Raw genomic sequence first — 20,402 nt, 5'->3', positions numbered from 1 at the left:
TATAAAAATTTACTTTAAATAAAAGACACAGGCATAAAATTAAAACTCCATTTTAGGTGAACAACAGAAGAAATGTATGTTGTGGCACATGAATTTATTAAGACATATTTTCGAAAAGGAAAACTTGAAGTCTAAAGAATTTTGGAGGTTGATGAGGAATTATTATTATTATTATTATTATTATTATTATTATTATTATTATTATTATTATTATTATTATTATTATTATTATTATTATTTACTATTATTATTATTATTATTATTATTATTATTATTATTATTATTATTATTATTATTATTAATTCAGATTCTTTAGCCAGTCATTGTCAACAAGAATCCCTGAGGTCGTTTACATATCAAAGGAGGATTCTTTACCCAGTCATTGTCACCAAGAATCCCTGAGGTCATTTACATATCAAAGGAGGACTCTTTACCCAGTCATTGTCACCAAGAATCCCTGAGGTCATTTACATATCAAAGGAGGATTCTTTACCCAGTCATTGTCACCAAGAATCCCTGAGGTCGTTTACATATCAAAGGAGGATTCTTTACCCAGTCATTGTCACCAAGAATCCCTGAGGTCATTTACATATCAAAGGAGGATTCTTTACCCAGTCATTGTCACCAAGAATCCCTGAGGTCATTTACATATCAAAGGAGGATTCTTTACCCAGTCATTGTCACCAAGAATCCCTGAGGTCATTTACATATCAAAGGAGGATTCGACAAGAATCCCTGAGGAATACTCAGTAGTCTTTTTCTATCCTTCTGCAGGATTGCCTGAACTGGGCCATGTCCCTGTGTGCCGAGAGGGGCCTGGATACCTCTGCCTGCAATGTCTGGGGCCTGAGGAACTCTTCGGGCGCCGCCCTCCTGAGGTTCTCTCCTGAGGACTTCGGCGCCTTCGTCGGGAGCCAGTTAGGACGCTTCCTCTTTCAGGAGCTGCAGAGTCTGGTCAACAATGGCGCTGGTCAGTGTTATTATTACTATTATTTTTATCATTATTATCAGTTGCTTTTATGGTTATTTTGATGAACATTTTGTAGTAGTAATAGGATGAATTTGCCTTTGCAACGGCTCCCCCTTAACCACTCTTCCCCTCCTCATAAACCAGGCAAGCAATGGAGCAGCCCCGTCCCCTCTCGTGACGTCATCCATGACGTGACATTCGACTCCTCTTATGACGTCACGGAAGGGCTTGGCGCGACCCCGCCCCCTTTCGGAGGATATGATGATTCCTCTTCTTCCTTTGGCGGGTACAACGACGAGGAACTGGCCGACATGTTCAGCCGCGTCCCACAGGAGGTGTGGGACCTCCTGCCAGATTCCCTGCAGGATTTCTCGATGCAGGATCACCCCTTGCAGGTCAAATATGGTGGGTATTTTTTGATAGGTTAAATATTTACCCCCTCTGTTAAATCTCTACCCCTCTGTTAAATCTCTACCCTTCTGTTAAATCTCTACCCTTCTGTTAAATCTCTACCCTTCTGTTAAATCTCTACTCACTGTTAAATATCTACCCCTCTGTTTTTGTCTGTTCTGGGAATGCCATCTTATGTTATGATTGATAAAGTACCCATTTATTTATCTATTTATTTATCTATTTACTTACAGAAGAACCCCTAGCAGAGGCCTCCTACCCTCTGCCTACGGCATATGGTCACCTGGGGTCATCCCCTGTGGCCTTTGGCGCACCTGTGCCAAGTCTCCTGCCTGAGACAACAAGTGATGTCTTCAAGAAGATTCCCACTAATACCAGAAGGAAAGGTTAGTCTCTCTCTCTCTCCTTCTCTCTCTTCTTGAAAAACTTTTCTGAAGGTTCTGGGGACATTCTCTCTCTCTCTCTCTCTCTCTCTCTCTCTCTCTCTCTCTCTCTCTCAATTCTCTGTCACTTGGTCACTCAGGAGAAACTGCAATCTGTTCTCTATGTCTTACAGTCAGAAATGTTGTCTATCAGTAATGTCAACACGAGGAAAGACTTTTCTGTCCATCTATAATCAAAATGCCATCTATCTATCTATCTATTTATCTGTCTATCTGAACCTTCCAGTGAATCTGTAACATTCCTCACACCGTTGGGCTGTGAAGCAGCCTCCCTACTGAGGGTGCCATGCAATCAGAACTTCTTCAGAAGTTCAAGCGAAGATGCAATGCGTTGCGACCCTAAAGTAATTCTCCTTCTATCTTAACGATTTACTTATATTTCTATCTGTTTATTTATTGATTTGTTAATTTATCACTTCTTTGCTAATAACTGGTCTCTTCTTTCAGTATTTCTGATTACCTTCTGTCACTTCTTTCTAATGGACGCCATAATATTCTTAGGAAGCTTCTTGAATTTCTTGTCAATGGCGCCTGTGGTGGGCTTGTTCCATATGAATAGGTTTCATCTTCTGAATAATATTATTAATAATAATAATAATAATGGTATATATGAATAGGGTTCCTCTTCATAATAATAATAATAATAATAATAATAATAATAATAATCTCTCCCTCTCTCCTTGACAGAACGAGGTCCCAAATCCTGGGAGTTCCTGGTCCGTCTCTTGGCTGACAAACGAACGAATCCCTCCATAATCCGGTGGGAAGACGAAGCCACGGCCACCTTCCGTCTGACGCAGCCCAAAATCATCGCCCAGATGTGGGGGGGGAGGGCGGATAAGCCCTCTCTCTCTCTTCTCGTCAATTTCGCCCGTGGCCTTTTGAAGTTTCAGGTCTCTCTCTCTCTCTCTCTCTCTCTCTCTCTCTCTCTCTCTCTCTCTCTCTCTCTCTCTCTCTCTCTCTCTCTTCTCTCTCTTTGGAAGCCTTTTCTGAAAATTCTGAAAACATTCTCTCTCTCTCTCTCTCTCTCTCTCTCTCTCTCTCTCTCTCTCTCTCTCTCTCTGTGTGTGTGTGTGTGTGTGTGAAATCTCTTTTGAAGTTTCTAAGACCTCTCTCTCTCTCTCTCTCTCTCTCTCTCTCTCTCTCTCTCTCTCTCTCTCTCTCTCTCTCTCTCTCTCTCTCTTTGGAAGCCTTTTCTGAAAATTCTGAAACCATTCTCTCTCTCTCTCTCTCTCTCTCTCTCTCTCTCTCTCTCTCTCTCTCTCTCTCTCTCTCTCTCTCTCTCTCTCTCTCTCTCTTTGGAAGCCTTTTCTGAAAATTCTGAAACCATTCTCTCTCTCTCTCTCTCTCTCTCTCTCTCTCTCTCTCTCTCTCTCTCTCTCTCTCTCTCTCTCTCTCTCTGTGTGTGTGTGAAATCTCTTTTCTTTCTCTCTCTCTCTCTCTCTCTCTCTCTCTCTCTCTCTCTCTCTCTCTCTCTCAGAAGATATTGACTGTAGGGTGTAGTGACATTCTCACATTCTCTCTCTCTCTCTCTCAGGATATTTTTTCTGTAGATTCTAAGACCATTCTCTCTCTCTCTCTCTCTCTCTCTCTCTCTCTCTCTCTCTCTCTCTCTCTCTCTCTCTCTAGAAATGACTATAAACAATCCCTCTCCCATATCTGCCACTGCAGTTGACCTGACCTGACCTTTCTTCTCTCCCTCCGCAGGTACCACTACAACACAGGCGCCCTTGAGGCTGTCTCCGAGCGCCAGCTGGTCTACAGGTGCGGCCCCAAGGCTCTCAAGTACCTGCAGGAGCTGAGGAGCGAGTTGCCCTGAGAGGGGCAGACCCAACTGCTCTTCCTCGGGACCTGTTTCCGTCAAAATGGTATTTAAGGAATTTAGATGGTATCCACATCATTCAAATGGTATTCACATCATTCAAATGGTATCCACACCATTCAAATGGCATCCATATTATTCAAATGGTGTTCACATCATTCAAATGGTACTCACATAATTCAAATGGTATTCACATCATTCAAATGGTATTCAAATATTTTAAATGGTATTCACATCATTTAAATGGTATTACATCATTCAAATGGTATTCACATAATTCAAATGGTATTCCCATCATTCAAATGGTATTCAAATATTTTAAATGGTATTCACATCATTTAAATGGTATTCACATCATTCAAATGGTATTCACATCATTCAAATGGTATTACATCATTCAAATGGTATTCAAATATTTCAAGTGGTATTCACATCATTCAAATGGTATTCAAATATTTTAAATGGTATTCCCATCATTCAAATGGTATTCAAATATTTCAAATGGTATTCACATCATTCAAATGGTATCCACATCATTCAAATAAATCAAATGGAATTTAATATATTTAGAGAACAGAAACACCAGACAAGCCATCCCATCGCATCCCTTAATGACTGTGGAGAGAAACTTTGGAGTTCTCCAGACTCCTCTGTTTTCCCTGATTGCTCCTCAGTAACTAATACGCTTCTTTGACGTACCTCCTTCAGAGCTTTAAATGTTGTTAATAAGTACTTAATTATTTTAAAGAATATAAATATATTCAGGGTAATGTTTTTCTAAAACATGTGAAGAATGTTTTTATATAGATATTTTTCAGTGCTTTGTAGTTTAAATGAATTATTTCTATATTTTTATAATACTTATTGTTATATGTATACATATATATTTATTTATTTATTTATTTATACGTATATAGGCTACACAATGAAAAAGTCTACCATATTTATTAATATATATATATACATATATATATATATATATATATATATATATATATATATATATATATATATATATATATATATATATATAATCTTGTTTTTTACAAATATTTATGAATAGATGTATCCTATTTTACTGATTAATTTATACTTATTTATTAATTCCTATAATAATGTTAATAATAAGGAATATTTATCAAAAGGAAATTTTAAACCTTTATCGCAGCTTTGAAACTGTGATGTTATTGTGAGAATATATATATATATATATATATATATATATATATATATATATATATATGTATGTGTATATATACATATATACTGTATATATTATAATCACAGTGTAATATATAAATTTTAATAAAGTGATAATAAAGCAAAAAACCATGAATGCACTTACTACCCTTGTTTATTTGAATATAATAATAATAATAATAATAATAATAATAATAATAATAATAATAAACCAGTACCTGATAGTTATTTGACCTTGTGGGATTGCTGCCTATGTAGAGAAAAAAAAAGGCGTGTGTCCAGCAACCTCACTCCTAAATACCTCTCTAACCAGCAACCGTGCAAGGAGAAAATAGTGTACTATCAACTGTTATAGTTCTCAAGTTCATGATAAACTCAACAGCATCTCAATTGCGCGCGAAAGCCGATGACGTCACAAGGAACTTTAAAAAAAGGAGGAGGAAAATTACGCGCGAAAACCGATGACGTCACTACTTTCCGCCCCACAAATACTCAAATGATCCATTCATAACGTTTAGTAGCTGGCCAGCTTTACTTTGAGGTGGGTGTGTGTCAGGTCGCTCTTCCGATCGTGTGCTTTTGAATGGGGGTAACTGCTAATGACATGTATAGGAAATCGTTTAAAGACACTTAACTGAGTGTGTGTGGAATCTTCGGCACTTGAAAGCGACACTTACTTGCCGACATGTGACGGGGAATTTTACTGAAATCACTTGAGGAAGCGACAGGTAAGTGCTATGCACTTAGAAAGGTGTACCAGAGGCATCTGCAATGTGGGATCGAGCACCGGTCTATAGCAGATCCGCCTATAGTTGTGCAGCTAAGCCCCGCCCACTGCACGCCAGTGATTGGCCAGCTCTCGAAGGGGGATGACGTCACACCAGTTAAATGCCCTGGGTGGACGTGGGCGTAGGAGGTGGGATTTATTTCCTGGGGGTGGGGGGGGCATGGGGGAGGGAGATCCCGGAGTCGTGAAATATGCAATTGATATCTCCGATAAAAATATATTGTTATATCATTACGAAGATCTTGGATCATTCTGCCCGTGCATATTTTTTTTTTTAATCATGCACAGCCTAAATACAATGCTGTATGAGCCGCGACCCATGAAACTTTAACCACCGCCCTGTGGTGGCCCGTCCTATATAGTTGCCAGAAGCATGAACATGGCTAACTTTAACCTTAAATAGCATCAAAACTACTGAGGAGGCTAGAGGGCTGCAATTTGGTATGTTTGATGACTGGAGGGTGGATGATCAACATACTAATTTGCAGCCCTCTAGCCCCAGTAGTTTTTAATGTTTTTTTTTTTCATTTCAGCGGAATAACTCGCAAGGTTTTTCCTCGTTCCTTTGTATAATTAGATAAGTTTTCAATTTTTTTTTATTGAGTAAAGGGAAAAAAGTTGTTTAAGTAGGATACTTTTATCTGCTGAATTGGTTAAAGGGTTGATTTTCTTTAGTTTGAACTGATGCTGTTTTCTAACATATATATATATATATATATATATATATATATATATATATATATATATATATATATATATATATATATATATATATATATATATATATATATATATATATATATATATATATATATATATATATATATATATATATATATATATATATATATATATATATATATATATATATATATATATATATATATATGTGTGTGTATAAATATATAAATACGATTGTGTGTAAATTAAATACATGTGAAACGATTTCTATGAAATTCATGTTTGAGATGTAACAGAAAATCGTCATTCTGATCAGAGGGTAACGAACAGATAGATACTGCTGATTCGTCGAAGGCCCTACGATCGTTGGGGTTGGGCGTGGGCAATTCAAACGAGTGCCATACATCGAAGACCCTCATTGGTTGCTTTCGATCGTGAGAGACCAATCAGCTGAGGTCTATGACCTAAGCAAGTTCAGTTTGAAAAGTTAAAGATCACCTTCCGACTATAATTGCATGACTAAGTAGCGCAATATTAGCAAAAGGATCCTGTGTAACTGTTAAGAAAAATACACGAGTGTTAATGGTATCTTACGCGTTTCATTCGTACTGGTAGAAACTGTATGTGACCGAAAATCAGGTCATACATATCAAAATACTTTCATAAATATATATATATATATATATATATATATATATATATATATATATATATATATATATATATACTGCATATATGTATGTATGTATTTATATATATAATTGCCTTTGGGTTTCTCTCGATGTGAGTCAGTAATTTGATTCTGCAAAAACAAGTGCTCATGTGTTCATTATTTTTTTATATATATATATATATATATATATATATATATATATATATATATATATATATATATATATATATATATATATATATATATATATATATATATATATGTATGTATGTATATATTGCCTGCATATTGCCTGCATATAGTGGTAGTGGTGCGACCTAACAGATACGACCGCAATCTAACAGAAGGTTGCATGCGAAACAGTCGGGTGTGCATACCAGTGATGACACCTCCCTCACCAAGAAACATCATATTGTGTTACAATATGATACACCCAGTTCAAGGATGAGGTCAAGGCCATAAAAAGGATAATCGCCAGTGGCACGACACCTACGAATCCTTAGAGAGGATTTCCTTACTTGCCTCCTGCTGCCCGAGCCTAGCCAGCACTCTTGTAAAGCAAAATCACACAGGTCCCTGTAGAGAGATTTGGGAGTCGACCAACTTAGTGAATGAATTAAACTGTGCTGAAGGAGCATGTCAAGGCCTCAGCTATTACTAGGTAGGTTGCACCGCTACCACTCTACGCAGGCGAGTGCAGGCTCAGCACAACCAAGGGGCAATATTTCACCATTACAGAGAAGACCACGGCCGTAAACCAACGTTGGACGAATTAATAGCACAGAGATCATGCATCGTGCACAGACAACCCCAGTTCCACGGATTGCAAATAGCAGAAGCTGTGGCGTATAAATCAACAACGTTAAATATATGTGCAGAGGAACAAGGACTTCATCTTCCTTTCTTCAAGAAACCACAGGACATCCGTGAGAATCCGAAGGGAGACACGAACGACAGAATGCCGCTGTCCATGATTACCGACAACAAAGGCAAATCAAGATCGGCCAGAGACGGGAATCATGCATGCCCTTTGCTTCACATCACGGCATAGGATGCATCCTATGGAGCACCAGGAATGCCCACACTATACCACCCAGACCACCAGCTAGGGAATGAGACCTGCCAACCAACAGAAGGAATTCAGTACCCCAATGATGTCACGTTTAAAATTCAGACATCTGAACCCAGTCCTGATGACACCGCCGAGAGGTGGGGAAACGGTCTGTCGACTAGAAAAAGAAAAAGCAAGTGGAAAGAATCTTGAATCATTTTTCCTTAACCATGAGAAGCTTCCTGAAGAGAAAAAGAAGCACAGACTGATTCAAAGTCTTGTCAGAGAGATTTTATCTGAGAACAATGCCTATTCCAGGTGCTACCAGGCAGCTGAGCCAGTTGTACCTGATTCTCACTAAAGTGGGCCTCAGAGGAGCTGGGAGATCCACACTTACTTAGAAGAAGGAGGCTGGAGATGGTCAGTGGAGATTTATGGATGACAAAACACAAGAACTTCAGAAGGAGCATGATGACCCATTCTGACCTTAGTGATCAGTTGACTGTGAGAACCTTGTGCCCTCCAAGGTCATCCACGGTTTTCCTCTGACCTCTTGTGGCCTATGACCTGTGCTGACTGTCGATGATGGTATAGATTAAGCTGGCACATGACAGCACGGGCTCTTGCTCACCTGGGCAACCCTGTAATAGATGAAATTAAGGTCGCTCACGGATCCTAGAACAGAAATGGTCCTGAAACGATACACTTCTGACCCCATTGTCCTCCAGACTGTGTCCCGCCCGGAACTGAACTTCCTGGAGAAGAGAATGATTAAATTAATATGGAGATATTAAATGTTTATAGTGGAAAAACAATATTTTAGTATATTTTGAGAGAGATGACTGTTTACAATTGTCGACATTGCTTGGACGACCTGGTTAGGATGACTCGACCAAGATAAAGGCTACGAGGGAGCATAGGTACGCTCCTCTCTCTCTCTCTCTCTCTCTCTCTCTCTCTCTCTCTCTCTCTCTCTCTCTCTCTCTCAATGTTTAATTTCTGTTTACTAGCACTGTTTCTATTTATTTGTGATTTGCTGTAGATGCATGAGAAATAACTTTATTCGAAATGGCTGATACTGTAACATGAATCATCCAACCAGTACATATCATGGATTAGTTGGTCAGCTGTTTTCGACAATACCTTGCAAGCAGGCTCCTTAATCCTATAATTCCTCTACCGTCGCTGTCCCTCAATACTTTTACCCAATCCTAAATCCTTCCCAAACTCCCTAACAACGAAACAGCGTATCCGAGTCAGCTGATGTGGTGATGGGTTGGTCTACCTGGCCTCACATGAGAGTGGAGGTGGTGTCTGGCACCAACGCTGACTCTGCAATTGCATGACTCTGCTGTTTTCTATTCCCTAGCAACCACTCACCCTCCCTCAGAGACCGACCTGTCGAGGGGGTCACCCCTTCTTGGGGTCTGGTATGCGGTGGGCGGGATTGCACGACAGTGAGAGATAGAAGACGCTTTCAATTCTTCTGCCATTCTGTGTCAAGGCTGCCACTCGTGTAGGGGAAATCCCCTACGGTAGGGGATATTAGCCAAAAGTAGGGGGTAGGGGAGACCCACGGGGAAAACTGCCATACGTAGGGGGGAAAGTAGGGGATTTTGATATCTAGTAACAAATATATATATATATATTTCATCAAAAACCCTTGCTGGCAAGGGAAGGTAGAGTTGACATCTTTGTTTTTCCTCATCAAGCACCATCGTATTCGACTATAATGTGAGGCAACTGATATAACTATGAATGAAGTCTTCTGTGTAAATGCCCCTTACCTTAATCCTGACAAAGACCTTATGACACGGTTTCACCGCCTCATTTTCGCTGAAGCAGGGGATACCAATGGACTTTCTGCACCATTGGAAAGTGCTTTGGAGAAGGATGGCCTTGACTGGAGCAGTGTAATGGGATGGGCATCAGATGGAGAATATAATTATGATGCAAGAAGCCAACAGCTTTCTTCTGACAAGAATAGAAACTGCTGCACCAAATATCATTGTACTAAAGTGTTACTGTGATACTTTCCATTTAGTTGCAGAGCATGCTTGCAAGGTATTGTCGAAAACAGCTGACCAACTAATCCATGATATATACAGTCACTTCAAAATGCCTCCTAATCGACAGAAAGGTCATGCCGATGTCGATGCCCACCGAATTCTAAAACCATGTCAGACAAGTTGGTTATCTGTGGCCCAGTGCATTAGACGGATTTTAGAACAATGGCCAGCTCTTCTCTTGTCTTTTACTGCAGAGGTAAGTGAGAAGAACTCCCTGCAGCCTGAAAGGATATATACTTGATGCACTAAAATCCAAATATGTCAAGGCAACTCTAGAGTTTTGTGATTATGCCTTTGGAGACTTGACTGGTTTAAATGCTATCTTCCAGTCAAATGCATTTCAGCTTCATCGCCTTATTGCCAAAACTTCAGGAAGCCAATCAAGAATTTTAGTGACATCTATGTTGATGATGAATCGCACACCAGTGGTTGTCCCTTGGCAAAGTATATCCAGGGATAACAGCTCAGGAAACCTTGATACGCATGCTTCCACAAGAGAGGGGAAAACTTCTAAAGAAGATGAAGAGACTGGTGTAAGGAAGCTGTCCGCCAAATTCTCCAAAGGGTTAACCTCATGGACCCAGTCTTGCATGCACTGAAAGACTGGGACATTGATCGACAATGGCGCTCTATTTTGATTGATGAAGCTGTAAGAAAGGAAGGGCAGGAGAACAAACCTACTGTGGAATTTTGGCAAAGGCTCAGCCTCTCTTCCTGAACACGAAGACGTTGCCATTTTCATGCTTCAGATGACCTGTTTACCTCAAAGCTCTGCAGAAGTAGAAAGGACTTTTCCCAAACTTAATGCAAACACAGCGAAGCTCAGGAGTCTGGTTGCCGTACACACCTTAGAGCAGTGTTTCCCAAACTTTTTTAGTACGTGACCCCTTACAGCAGTACCAGTCCTGTCATGACCGCCCAATTTATAAGCCTTCTAAAAAGTTTAGCCCGTTCTGGCAAGCTGAATGTAGTGCATGCAGTTGTTAGACCTTCCATGACCCCCAGTTTGGGAACCCCTGCCTTAGAGGCAATTTTCAAAACCTCAGAAACCTTAAGGTTCCCTCTCAAGTTAATGTGAACCCAAGGGGTGCTCACTTGTATACCAATGCAAGAAAAAGCTACATGGACAAATGTGGCCATAAAGGAAATGATCAGATCCTTGATGATACAGCAGCTGAAGATTTTGTTTGAATTAATTATATACATTACAATTGGCAGAATATACTTAACTAAGAATTTAACCTACCAAAAAAATCAGGTGTTAAGAAATGACAATTGAAAAGAATGCCAAAGATGAATTCTTCCTTTACTTCTTACGCCACAAGAAAAGATACTTTTTATTTGCTTATTACATATTTGATTTATTATTTAGAAATAGCCTACCAAAGAATCGAATAAATTTTCGTTTCCTTATTTGCTTGTCACATACATCTATTTTCTTAGGGAAAATATATTTTGCTCCACATTGCTTTGCTATTGAAAATTAATAAAATTTAAATATATAAAAAGTACTTTTACTCAAATCATCCTTGTTAAAAAGCATTGGGAATTCGGGATAATTGCTGCAATATCTCCAATACTTAGGCTGTATGGTGATATCTTATTCTGAACTCGTGTAAAAGAATAAAAAAAAAAAAAATCATCGTTTTTGGGGTATGCTGAGCTGGGGGATGGCTGTAGGGGGACGTAGGGGAAATGAGCATGAGTGGTAGGGGGAAATAACTTTTTTAGAGTGGCAACCCTGTCTGTGTGACCGAGGCAGGGTGGGAGGCGGGAGTAGCCTACCCACACCCTCTTACTCGATTTCACCATTCGTGCGTCGCATGTGTAAACATTTTGAATGACAGCCGGTGAATGAAGCCTTTTGAATGAATGTGTGTATAGACGAATAAATCCCTAAGTAGCCCACTAACCAATAGGGGGGAAAATATAAGGGAAAGGCTGTAATTAGAAAGGCAAGGGGTCCTACGCACTTGCTTAGCTAACCCGTCCCCGCAAATAGAAGGCAAAAAAATATCAAGGAAAAACGACGCAACCTGGATATCCCAGAGTATTCTTATTCTGGAGGTGTGCATTTACTCTGCATACACAGCTAAGAGTATCATTACACTCAATAAATGAGTCTTGAATGTTTTCATGAAAAACTCAATACTGCGTTTTAGGGTGTCGTATCAATTGGTACCATGGCGTACAGTTTGGGGCTACAGTGCATATTAATGTGACTCAAAAGCAATATGACAACTTGGTCTTACACTGAAATGTATCTGTTTGTATGTATATATATACGCATACATATACACATGCATAGTTTGTTCCTTCGCACATTGTCATTCGCCTCTATTCTCACCTGGAATTCTTTCATAAAAATTAAAAATACAAAAAATAACAACAGCACTTCATCCCAGGTGTCAAATTCTTCTGCACAATTAATGTAGTTGGGCTCTCTCTGCACCTACTACTGAAAACCAACCTTCTAACTAACTAACTAACTAAAAGCACTATACGACTGTACAGCACCGTGGTTTGAGTCCTCTTTCCCTCCCCTACAGGGGGAGAGGGAAGGAGGACGATTCCAGTATTGGAGCCTCTTCAGATGACTTTCACCTTTTGCCTTTTGCTGGAACTTTCCTACACCTTAATAACTTGCAAACAAATTCCACATTCACGACATGCACTATATTGTAGACTAAATGACAAATGGGACTGTCCCATTCTTTTTTCCTTCCCCTTATACCTTCCTTTCATCTCCCTTTTACCCCCTTCCAAACCTTATCTTCCTTCCAGGTTTAAATTGATTTGTAATCGAACCCTCACTCTATCCTTCCCCCCCCCTTACAGTTTCAGTTACAGTGATATTAACAATGAAATTTAAGGGTTCTGAGACACTGATAATGAAGTTTAAGGAACCAGAGACACTGACAATGAGATTTAAGGGGTCAGAGACACTGACAATGAAATTTAAGGGGCCAGAGACACTGACAATGAAATTTAAGGGGCCAGAGACACTGACAATGAAATTTAAGGGGCCAGAGACACTGACAATGAAATTTAAGGGGCCAGAGACACTGACAATGAAATTTAAGGGGCCAGAGACACTGACAATGAAATTTAAGGGACCAGAGACACTGACAATGAAATTTAAGGGGTCAGGGACACTGACAAGGAAATTTAAGTGCCAGAGAACTGACAATGAAATTTAAGGGACCAGAGACACTGACAATGAAATTTAAGGGACCAGAAACACTAACAATGAAATTTAAGGGTCCAGAGACAATGACAAAAAAAATATAATAACCACAAGACACTGACGATGAAATATAAGGGTTCAAAGTCATTGACAAAGAAATTTAAGAGTTCAAAGTCATTGACAAAGAAATGTAAGGGTCCAAAGTTATTAACAATGAAATTTAAGGCTCCAAAGTTATTGACAATGAAATTTAAGGGGCCAGAGACATTGACAAAGAAATCTAAGGGTCCAAAGTCATTGACAAAGAAATTTAAAGGACCAGGGACATGGACAAAGAAATTTATGGGTACAGAGACAAGAGAGCATACTTATGCTCTCTCTCTCTCTCTCTCTCTCTCTCTCTCTCTCTCTCTCTCTCTCTCTCTCTCTCTCTCTCTCTCTCTCTCTTCACCTTCTTCTTCAGGTTATTTTGTACCATGATTGTACCACACACACACACACACACACACCCACGTATGTGAGTGTATGGACAAGTGTGCTGTCCTTTATGCAATGAATGTCTATATGTGCTGCTTGTGAACAAGATCGAGTTTTTTGCAAATGAAAACAAAATGATTCATAATGGCTGAAATTTCCAGTTTGATATAATGCGTTTGTCAGCAAAATGATTTTATGCTATTATTTGAAATATATATTCATCAGATTCGACTAATATTCAACGTGCGTTAAAAAATTAGCTTGCAAGGTAATGTAATTATATGTATATTTATGGTTTTTTCTACACTTTTAGGGCAGCTGATAATGGAGGTGCATTTGTTTGTTGTCGGCCAACCGTTATTTTCCCCTTATCTCTATACTCAACAGTAAGGGGGGCCATGGGAATTCATGGTTTTGGGTGGGGGAGAACACGCAGAGATGACGCAGACATGTTTACATTGTGGGAGCATCCCCTGGAGGAGGAAAACGCCAGGGAACCATCCATCACTGGGAGGGAGCGGCTGTGAGGGGAGGCGACCAGGGGCAGGAAGGCAGAAAGTTCCTCACATCCCCTAACAACGGGGGAAAATGAGGAGTGGCGCAAGTGGGGGTTGGGAGAAGGTTCTGCGCAAATGCAGAACGTGATGGCAACAAGTGTGGGAAGCGTCGAAACAGCAAGGGCGTGCAGCTGCTACTCAGAAATACCTCTGCCATTCCAAACAAGAAACCTGTAAAAAAAGAATAAAAAGTCTCGGCAAACTTATAAACCGAACAGGAGAAAAGGCCTTACCTTAGGGACTCGGTAGGTTCAGATCAGCTGCTGCCTTCAAAAATGCGTGGAACCTGGTTCTGGAGCCTTGGAAGTGGATTTTAAAGTAGGCTACTGACAGGTAGCCTGCAAAATTATACTTCCTCCTGCCGTATCTGGAGGTGCTGTCCCTCAGTTCCCTCCACCTCCTTTCAATGGTGTTGGTATGAGCCCCGGTTTCTGGGTTGACGAAGTTGAGGGAGTGGTTGACCCTCAAGTGTCTATAGCCTTCATTCTCCAGGCAGTCGTAGGCCTTCCAACAGTCTGAAATTACAGTCATACTGGGCTCTATGTATTCTTTAATTAAAGTTACCAGAGTCCCGGCAGTCCTGTCTTCCACGGGCACAACAAAAAAGTCCCGCATCTCCCTGCATATACCCCCAAATACCCACTGCCCTTCAATTACCCTCCCTACATTATATTTCCTTTTGCCAAATTTGGCTTCGTCCATTTCCACAGTTGTGCTGGAGCCACCAATCCTCCTTTTTTTGCTTTATGCACCAATTCACTATTATCTCTCGGACCAAACTAGGCCAGTCATTAATGGCAATGTCGCTCAGACTCAGTTCCGATCTAGCAGCGCTGTAAGTGAACCACTCCAAGGCATATATAAAGCAAAAAAATGGGACAGTTTCAACGTCAAGGCAGGAACCAGAAAGCCAGGCTTTGCAGAACAGGGACTCATAAAAGTTACACCTTTTCCGTCCCTTTTTCTGCGGAGTAGAGCAGGTTCTGTCGCACCTAAATGCTTTCTTCTGTAAATCCAGCCTGCACTCCCTACCACACCGGGAGCAAAAGCGTTGTGTTTTTAAAACGCCATGATCCTGGCAGAGTTCGATTAAACATTCGTAATTCCCGTAATAGAATACACCAAACTCGCGGTAGCTGCCATAACAGTGCAAGTGATGGGAAGGGTGTGCCGGGTTATGGGTTCAGAGGAACACGAAGTAGATGGCAAGGATTCAGCCACTGTACTGAATCGAGACAACGCAGTTAGTGAATTTTTTAAAACGTGAGCCTCGGTTGCAGATAAGGATTGGGTGGGTTGCGTGAAGGTAGGTTGTTGGGGGTAATGACGTGAATGGGAAAGGGAGAAAGGGGTTTGTGTGAGGAGCTTTGGCGGAAAGTAAGAAAGTTTCCTGGCTGTAATGCACTGGGAGGTTTTAATGCCTGAACAGTCAGAGAATTGTAAGAGATGCTAAACATTACAGCAGTTTAAAGAAAAAGCTTTGTGGCATTATGACAGTGATGTACCCAACCTAAAACAGCAGGCGGCGTTAATGAAATGTGGCTGTTAATACACCTAATTTGTGACTACATCAACTAAACAAAATCTAACCTAGTTCGCCGCATTCCCTGGCCAGGGGGCTTTGCCCCCCCTGGACCCCCCTTTGTAGGGAACAAAAACTTTTGGTTGTTACAATAACTAAACCAACCTAACCTAACCTAGTTCACTGCATTCCCTGGGTGGGGGGCTTCACCCCGCCCTGGACCCCACCCTTTGTAGGAAACGAAAACTTTGGTTGCTACAATAACTAAACCAACCTAACCTGGTTTGCCGTGTTCACTGGCCAGGGGGGCTTCAACCCCCATGGACCCCCCCTTTGGAGGAAACGAAAACTTTTGGCCATTACAAAAACTAAACCAAACTAACCTAACCTAACCTAGTTCGCCACGTTACCTGGCCAGACCCCCTCTTTAAAGGCAACCTAAATTAAAAAGGCGTACTTTAAGCACGTTAACACTCTGTTGCATTTGCCCGACGGGTTATGAACTGTTCCAGCGCAAACAGACGGACCCAAGGGTTGGAAAGGGGAAGGTGTAACTTGTGGAGATTTTGTATGCAAACCCCCCACAGCCCCTCCAGCACCAGGAGAATCTTCCCTATCCCCCCCTGAAATCCCCCTTTCCCTCAAACTTTGTGTAGGGTGCAGCCTAATTTTCAGGGCTTATTTTCAACTGTACTGCCATGTTATAACATTTATAAGGTAAACATCACATGTAGGGAATGCGTTAATGTACACGAGCATTGACATTTGTTAGTTAGAACTCAGCATTGACATAAACAGAGCAATGTTTTGAGTGTATAAACCCCCAATGTTTCCCCCCATTTGTAACCATCCGTTCGGTCTGCCGTACAAAAGATTAGGAGGTTTATCCCCAACACAGAGTTAACGGCATAATATGATTGGTTGGATAAGTATTTTTAGACCCCAGACCCCCGCCTCCTGTTTCCTCAGTAAGGAGTCAGGCTGTGAGCCAAAAGCTCAACTATAAAAGTGCGCGTGCGCGACAACGTTTCCAGACAGCAGTAGTAATGGAAGGGTTCGTCTTTGTAACGGCTCCCCTGATCGTCCTCTTCCTTCTGTGTTCGTGTAAGTTTTTCATCTCCGTATTGACGTATACAGTAAATATTGACCATCTTCTCACCCCTGTGGTCCACCCCACCCATAACCCCACTTTCGCTAGGGGTCCCCTAAATTGAAGGATAATTACAAGCAGGAGAGCCAAATCACCCTGTCCCGGAGGTATACCCCACCCATGACCCCACTTTCCCTAGGGGTCCCCTAAATTGTAGGGTAATAAAAAGCAGGGGAGCAAATCATGACCCCACTGTCCTGGGGGCATACCCCACCCATAATGCCGCTTTCCCACCGGGTCCCCTAGCTTGTTGGATGGAATTCTGTGGTTAATTACAGGTTAATTACAATCGTGCAACAAAAATTGAAGGCAAATCCATAATTAGCAACCAAAAAACTGTAGAAAATGTTAAGTTAGAAGGAAATCACTCTCTTGAGCTACACTTAGTTCTACCATATATATATATATATATATATATATATATATATATATATATATATATATATATATATATATATATATATATATATATATATATATATATATAGTGTGCATGAGTGGCTATTGCAATTACATATGCACATGGTAAAAAGTCACTGGTAGATTCTCTCTCTCTCTCTCTCTCTCTCTCCTATAATGTGTGTGTGTATATGTATATGTATATATATATATATATATATATATATATATATATATATATATATATATATATATATATATATATATATATATATATATATATATATATATATATATATATATATATATATATATATATATATATATATATATATATATATATATATATATATATATATAATGCCAGGTATTATATACAGTATAAATACAAATACTGTTTGGGACAATATATAAAAATGAGCAAACAAAAGCCTTTAATCTTTGGTATAATATATGGAATAATCACAAACAGTATCTGTGTTTCCACTGATATCAACACCTGGAATTATGATTCAATTTGAACAATTAGTAAATATATATATACATATATATATATATATATATATATATATATATATATATATATATATATATATATATATATATATATATATATATATATATATATATATATATATATATATATATATATATATATATATATATGTACATATATATATATATATATATATATATATATATATATATATATATATATATATATATATATATACTAATTAGAGCACAGCTTACCCAGTGGGATTTTATCCCTTTTAAAAAGAAGTGGAAGGCATAAATATTTCCTATCAAGAAGCTCACTGTCATTGTGGTGAAATGAAGACGCAGCCAAATTTCACTTTTCAGAACAACCACCGCTTAACTCTTATACAAATACAATAATAATTGTCTGTTAAATCATATGATAGTACAATTATAAATTATATCAAAATATTATATAAATAATAAGAAATTACTTTATCTCTAAAATGCTACACATACATTTTTTTACAAGGGGAAAAGATAGTTGGCCCAGTAGCAATATGTTGTTTGTTGCTGCCCAAACTGGCCTTATGCAAGCACGGGCTCTTGCTTGTAAAAACATGAAGTACACACCTGTTTGTTGAACAAGATGTCAGTTTTGTGTTCATATTTCATTTTTTTTTTCAAATACTTTCTTTTCTCTCTTGCAGAGGAACTTTGTGAGCAAAACGTTCTCTGGCAATGAAATTTAAGGATCCAGAAACGTCAATAAAATTTAAGATTCTAGAAAGTGACAATGGAATTTGTTAAGGGTCCAGAGACACTAAAAATGAAATTTAAGGGTCCAGAGATGCTGACAATGAAATATAAGGCTTAAGAGACATTGACAATGGAATTTAAGGGACCAGAGACAGTGACAATGAAATTTAAGGGACCAGACACACTGACAATGAAATCTACTGTAAGGGTCCAGAAACACTGACAATGAAATTTAAAGGTCCAGAGACACTGACAATGAAATTTATGGGTTCAGAGACATTGAAAATGGAATTTAAGGCGCCAGAGACACTGACAATGAAATTTAAGGGCCCTGAGACACTGACACTGAAATTAGTAAAGGTTCCAGAGACCTGACAATGAAATTTGTTAAGGGTCCAGAGACACTAACAATGAAATTTAAGGGCCCAGAGACAATGACAATGAAATTTGCTAAGGGTCCAGAGACACTGACAATGAAATTTGTTAAGGGTCCAGAAAAACTGATAATGAAATTTGATAAGGTTCCAGGGATGCTGAAAATGAAATTTGTTAAGGGTTCAGAGACACTGATAATGAAATTTAAGGTTCCAGAGACCTAACAATGAAATTTGATAAGGGTCCGGAGACACTGACAATGAAATTTAAGGGTCCAGAGATGCTGACAATGAAATTTAAGGGTCCAAAGTCATTGACAAAGAAATTTAAGAGTCCAAACTCGTTAACAAAGAAATTTAAGAGTCCAAAGTCATTAACAAAGAAATTTAAGAGTCCAAAGTCATTGACAAAGAAATTTAAGAGTCCAAACTCGTTAACAAAGAAATTTAAGAGTCCAAAGTCATTAACAAAGAAATTTAAGAGTCCAAAGTCATTGACAAAGAAATTTAAGGGGCCAAAGTCATTGACAAAGAAATTTTAGGGGCCAGAGACAAGACAGCATACTTATGCTCTCTCTATTCTTCTTCTTCAGATCATTTGTAATTCTCTGGTACAAATCAGTCGTTTACTCTTTGTAAAATCTATGGTACTGGAAATTTTTGTACCATGGTGTACCACACACACGTGAGTGTATGGACAGTTATACCCGCAAGTGTACCACACACACATACACAGATGTACGGGCAAGTGTTCTTTATGCAGTGAATGTCTATTTATGCTGCTTATGAACAAGGTCGAATTTTTTGCAAATGAAAACAAAATTATTCATAATGGCTGAGTGTTTCATTGATAAATGTCTGTCATTTTTAGTTTTCTGCAAAAGAAAACTATTGTGCCACTTTGTCTGCCTGTCCACACTTTAGTCTGTCCACACTTTTTCTGTCTGCACTCAGATCTTGTACACTGCTGGGGCTGTAGTGTTGCAAATTGCTATGCTGATCATCCAACTTCTAGTCATCAAACATACCAAATTGCTGCCCTCTAGCCTCATCAGTAGTTTTAATTTTATTTAAGGTGAAAGTTAGCAGTAATCGTGCTTCTGGGAATGCAACAACACAGGCCACCTTGGCATGTCAACAAAATGATTTCATGCTGTTATTTAAAATATATATTCATCAGATTCGACTAATATTCAACGTGCATGAAAGATTAGCTTGCAATGCAGCATAATTATAATTATATATACATATATATATATATATTGTGCATTAGTGGCTATTGCAATTACATATACACATGGTAAAAACTGACTGGTAGATTCTCTCTCTCTCTCTCTCTCTCTCTCTATATATATATATATATATATATATATATATATATATATATATA

The 20,402-nt window shown here is 39.1% G+C and overlaps 1 protein-coding gene across 1 annotated transcript; it reads left to right on the top strand.

Annotated features, from left to right (window-relative positions):
* The first annotated feature begins 778 nt into the window (after nt 1–778).
* LOC136829689 (uncharacterized) lies at nt 779–4,407 on the top strand. Its single transcript, XM_067088487.1, has 5 exons — nt 779–970; nt 1,115–1,375; nt 1,615–1,767; nt 2,512–2,710; nt 3,532–4,407. Exons 1-5 carry the CDS (start codon nt 793–795, stop codon nt 3,641–3,643), a joined length of 903 nt encoding a protein of 300 aa, XP_066944588.1. The 5' UTR covers nt 779–792; the 3' UTR covers nt 3,644–4,407.
* The last annotated feature ends 15,995 nt before the right edge of the window (nt 4,408–20,402 follow it).

Source organism: Macrobrachium rosenbergii, chromosome 45 (assembly GCF_040412425.1).
Source record: "Macrobrachium rosenbergii isolate ZJJX-2024 chromosome 45, ASM4041242v1, whole genome shotgun sequence".
NCBI classification, from domain to species: domain Eukaryota; kingdom Metazoa; phylum Arthropoda; class Malacostraca; order Decapoda; family Palaemonidae; genus Macrobrachium; species Macrobrachium rosenbergii.
This window is presented reverse-complemented; position numbering and strand designations above follow the sequence as displayed.

Coding starts and splice junctions, on each gene's coding strand:
- LOC136829689 (XM_067088487.1), top strand. CDS start 793: ATGTCCCTGTGTGCCGAGAGGGGCCTGGATACCTCTGCCTGCAATGTC. Junction 971..1,114: donor TCTGGTCAACAATGGCGCTG/GTCAGTGTTATT, acceptor CTCATAAACCAG/GCAAGCAATGGAGCAGCCCC. Junction 1,768..2,511: donor CACTAATACCAGAAGGAAAG/GTTAGTCTCTCT, acceptor TCTCCTTGACAG/AACGAGGTCCCAAATCCTGG.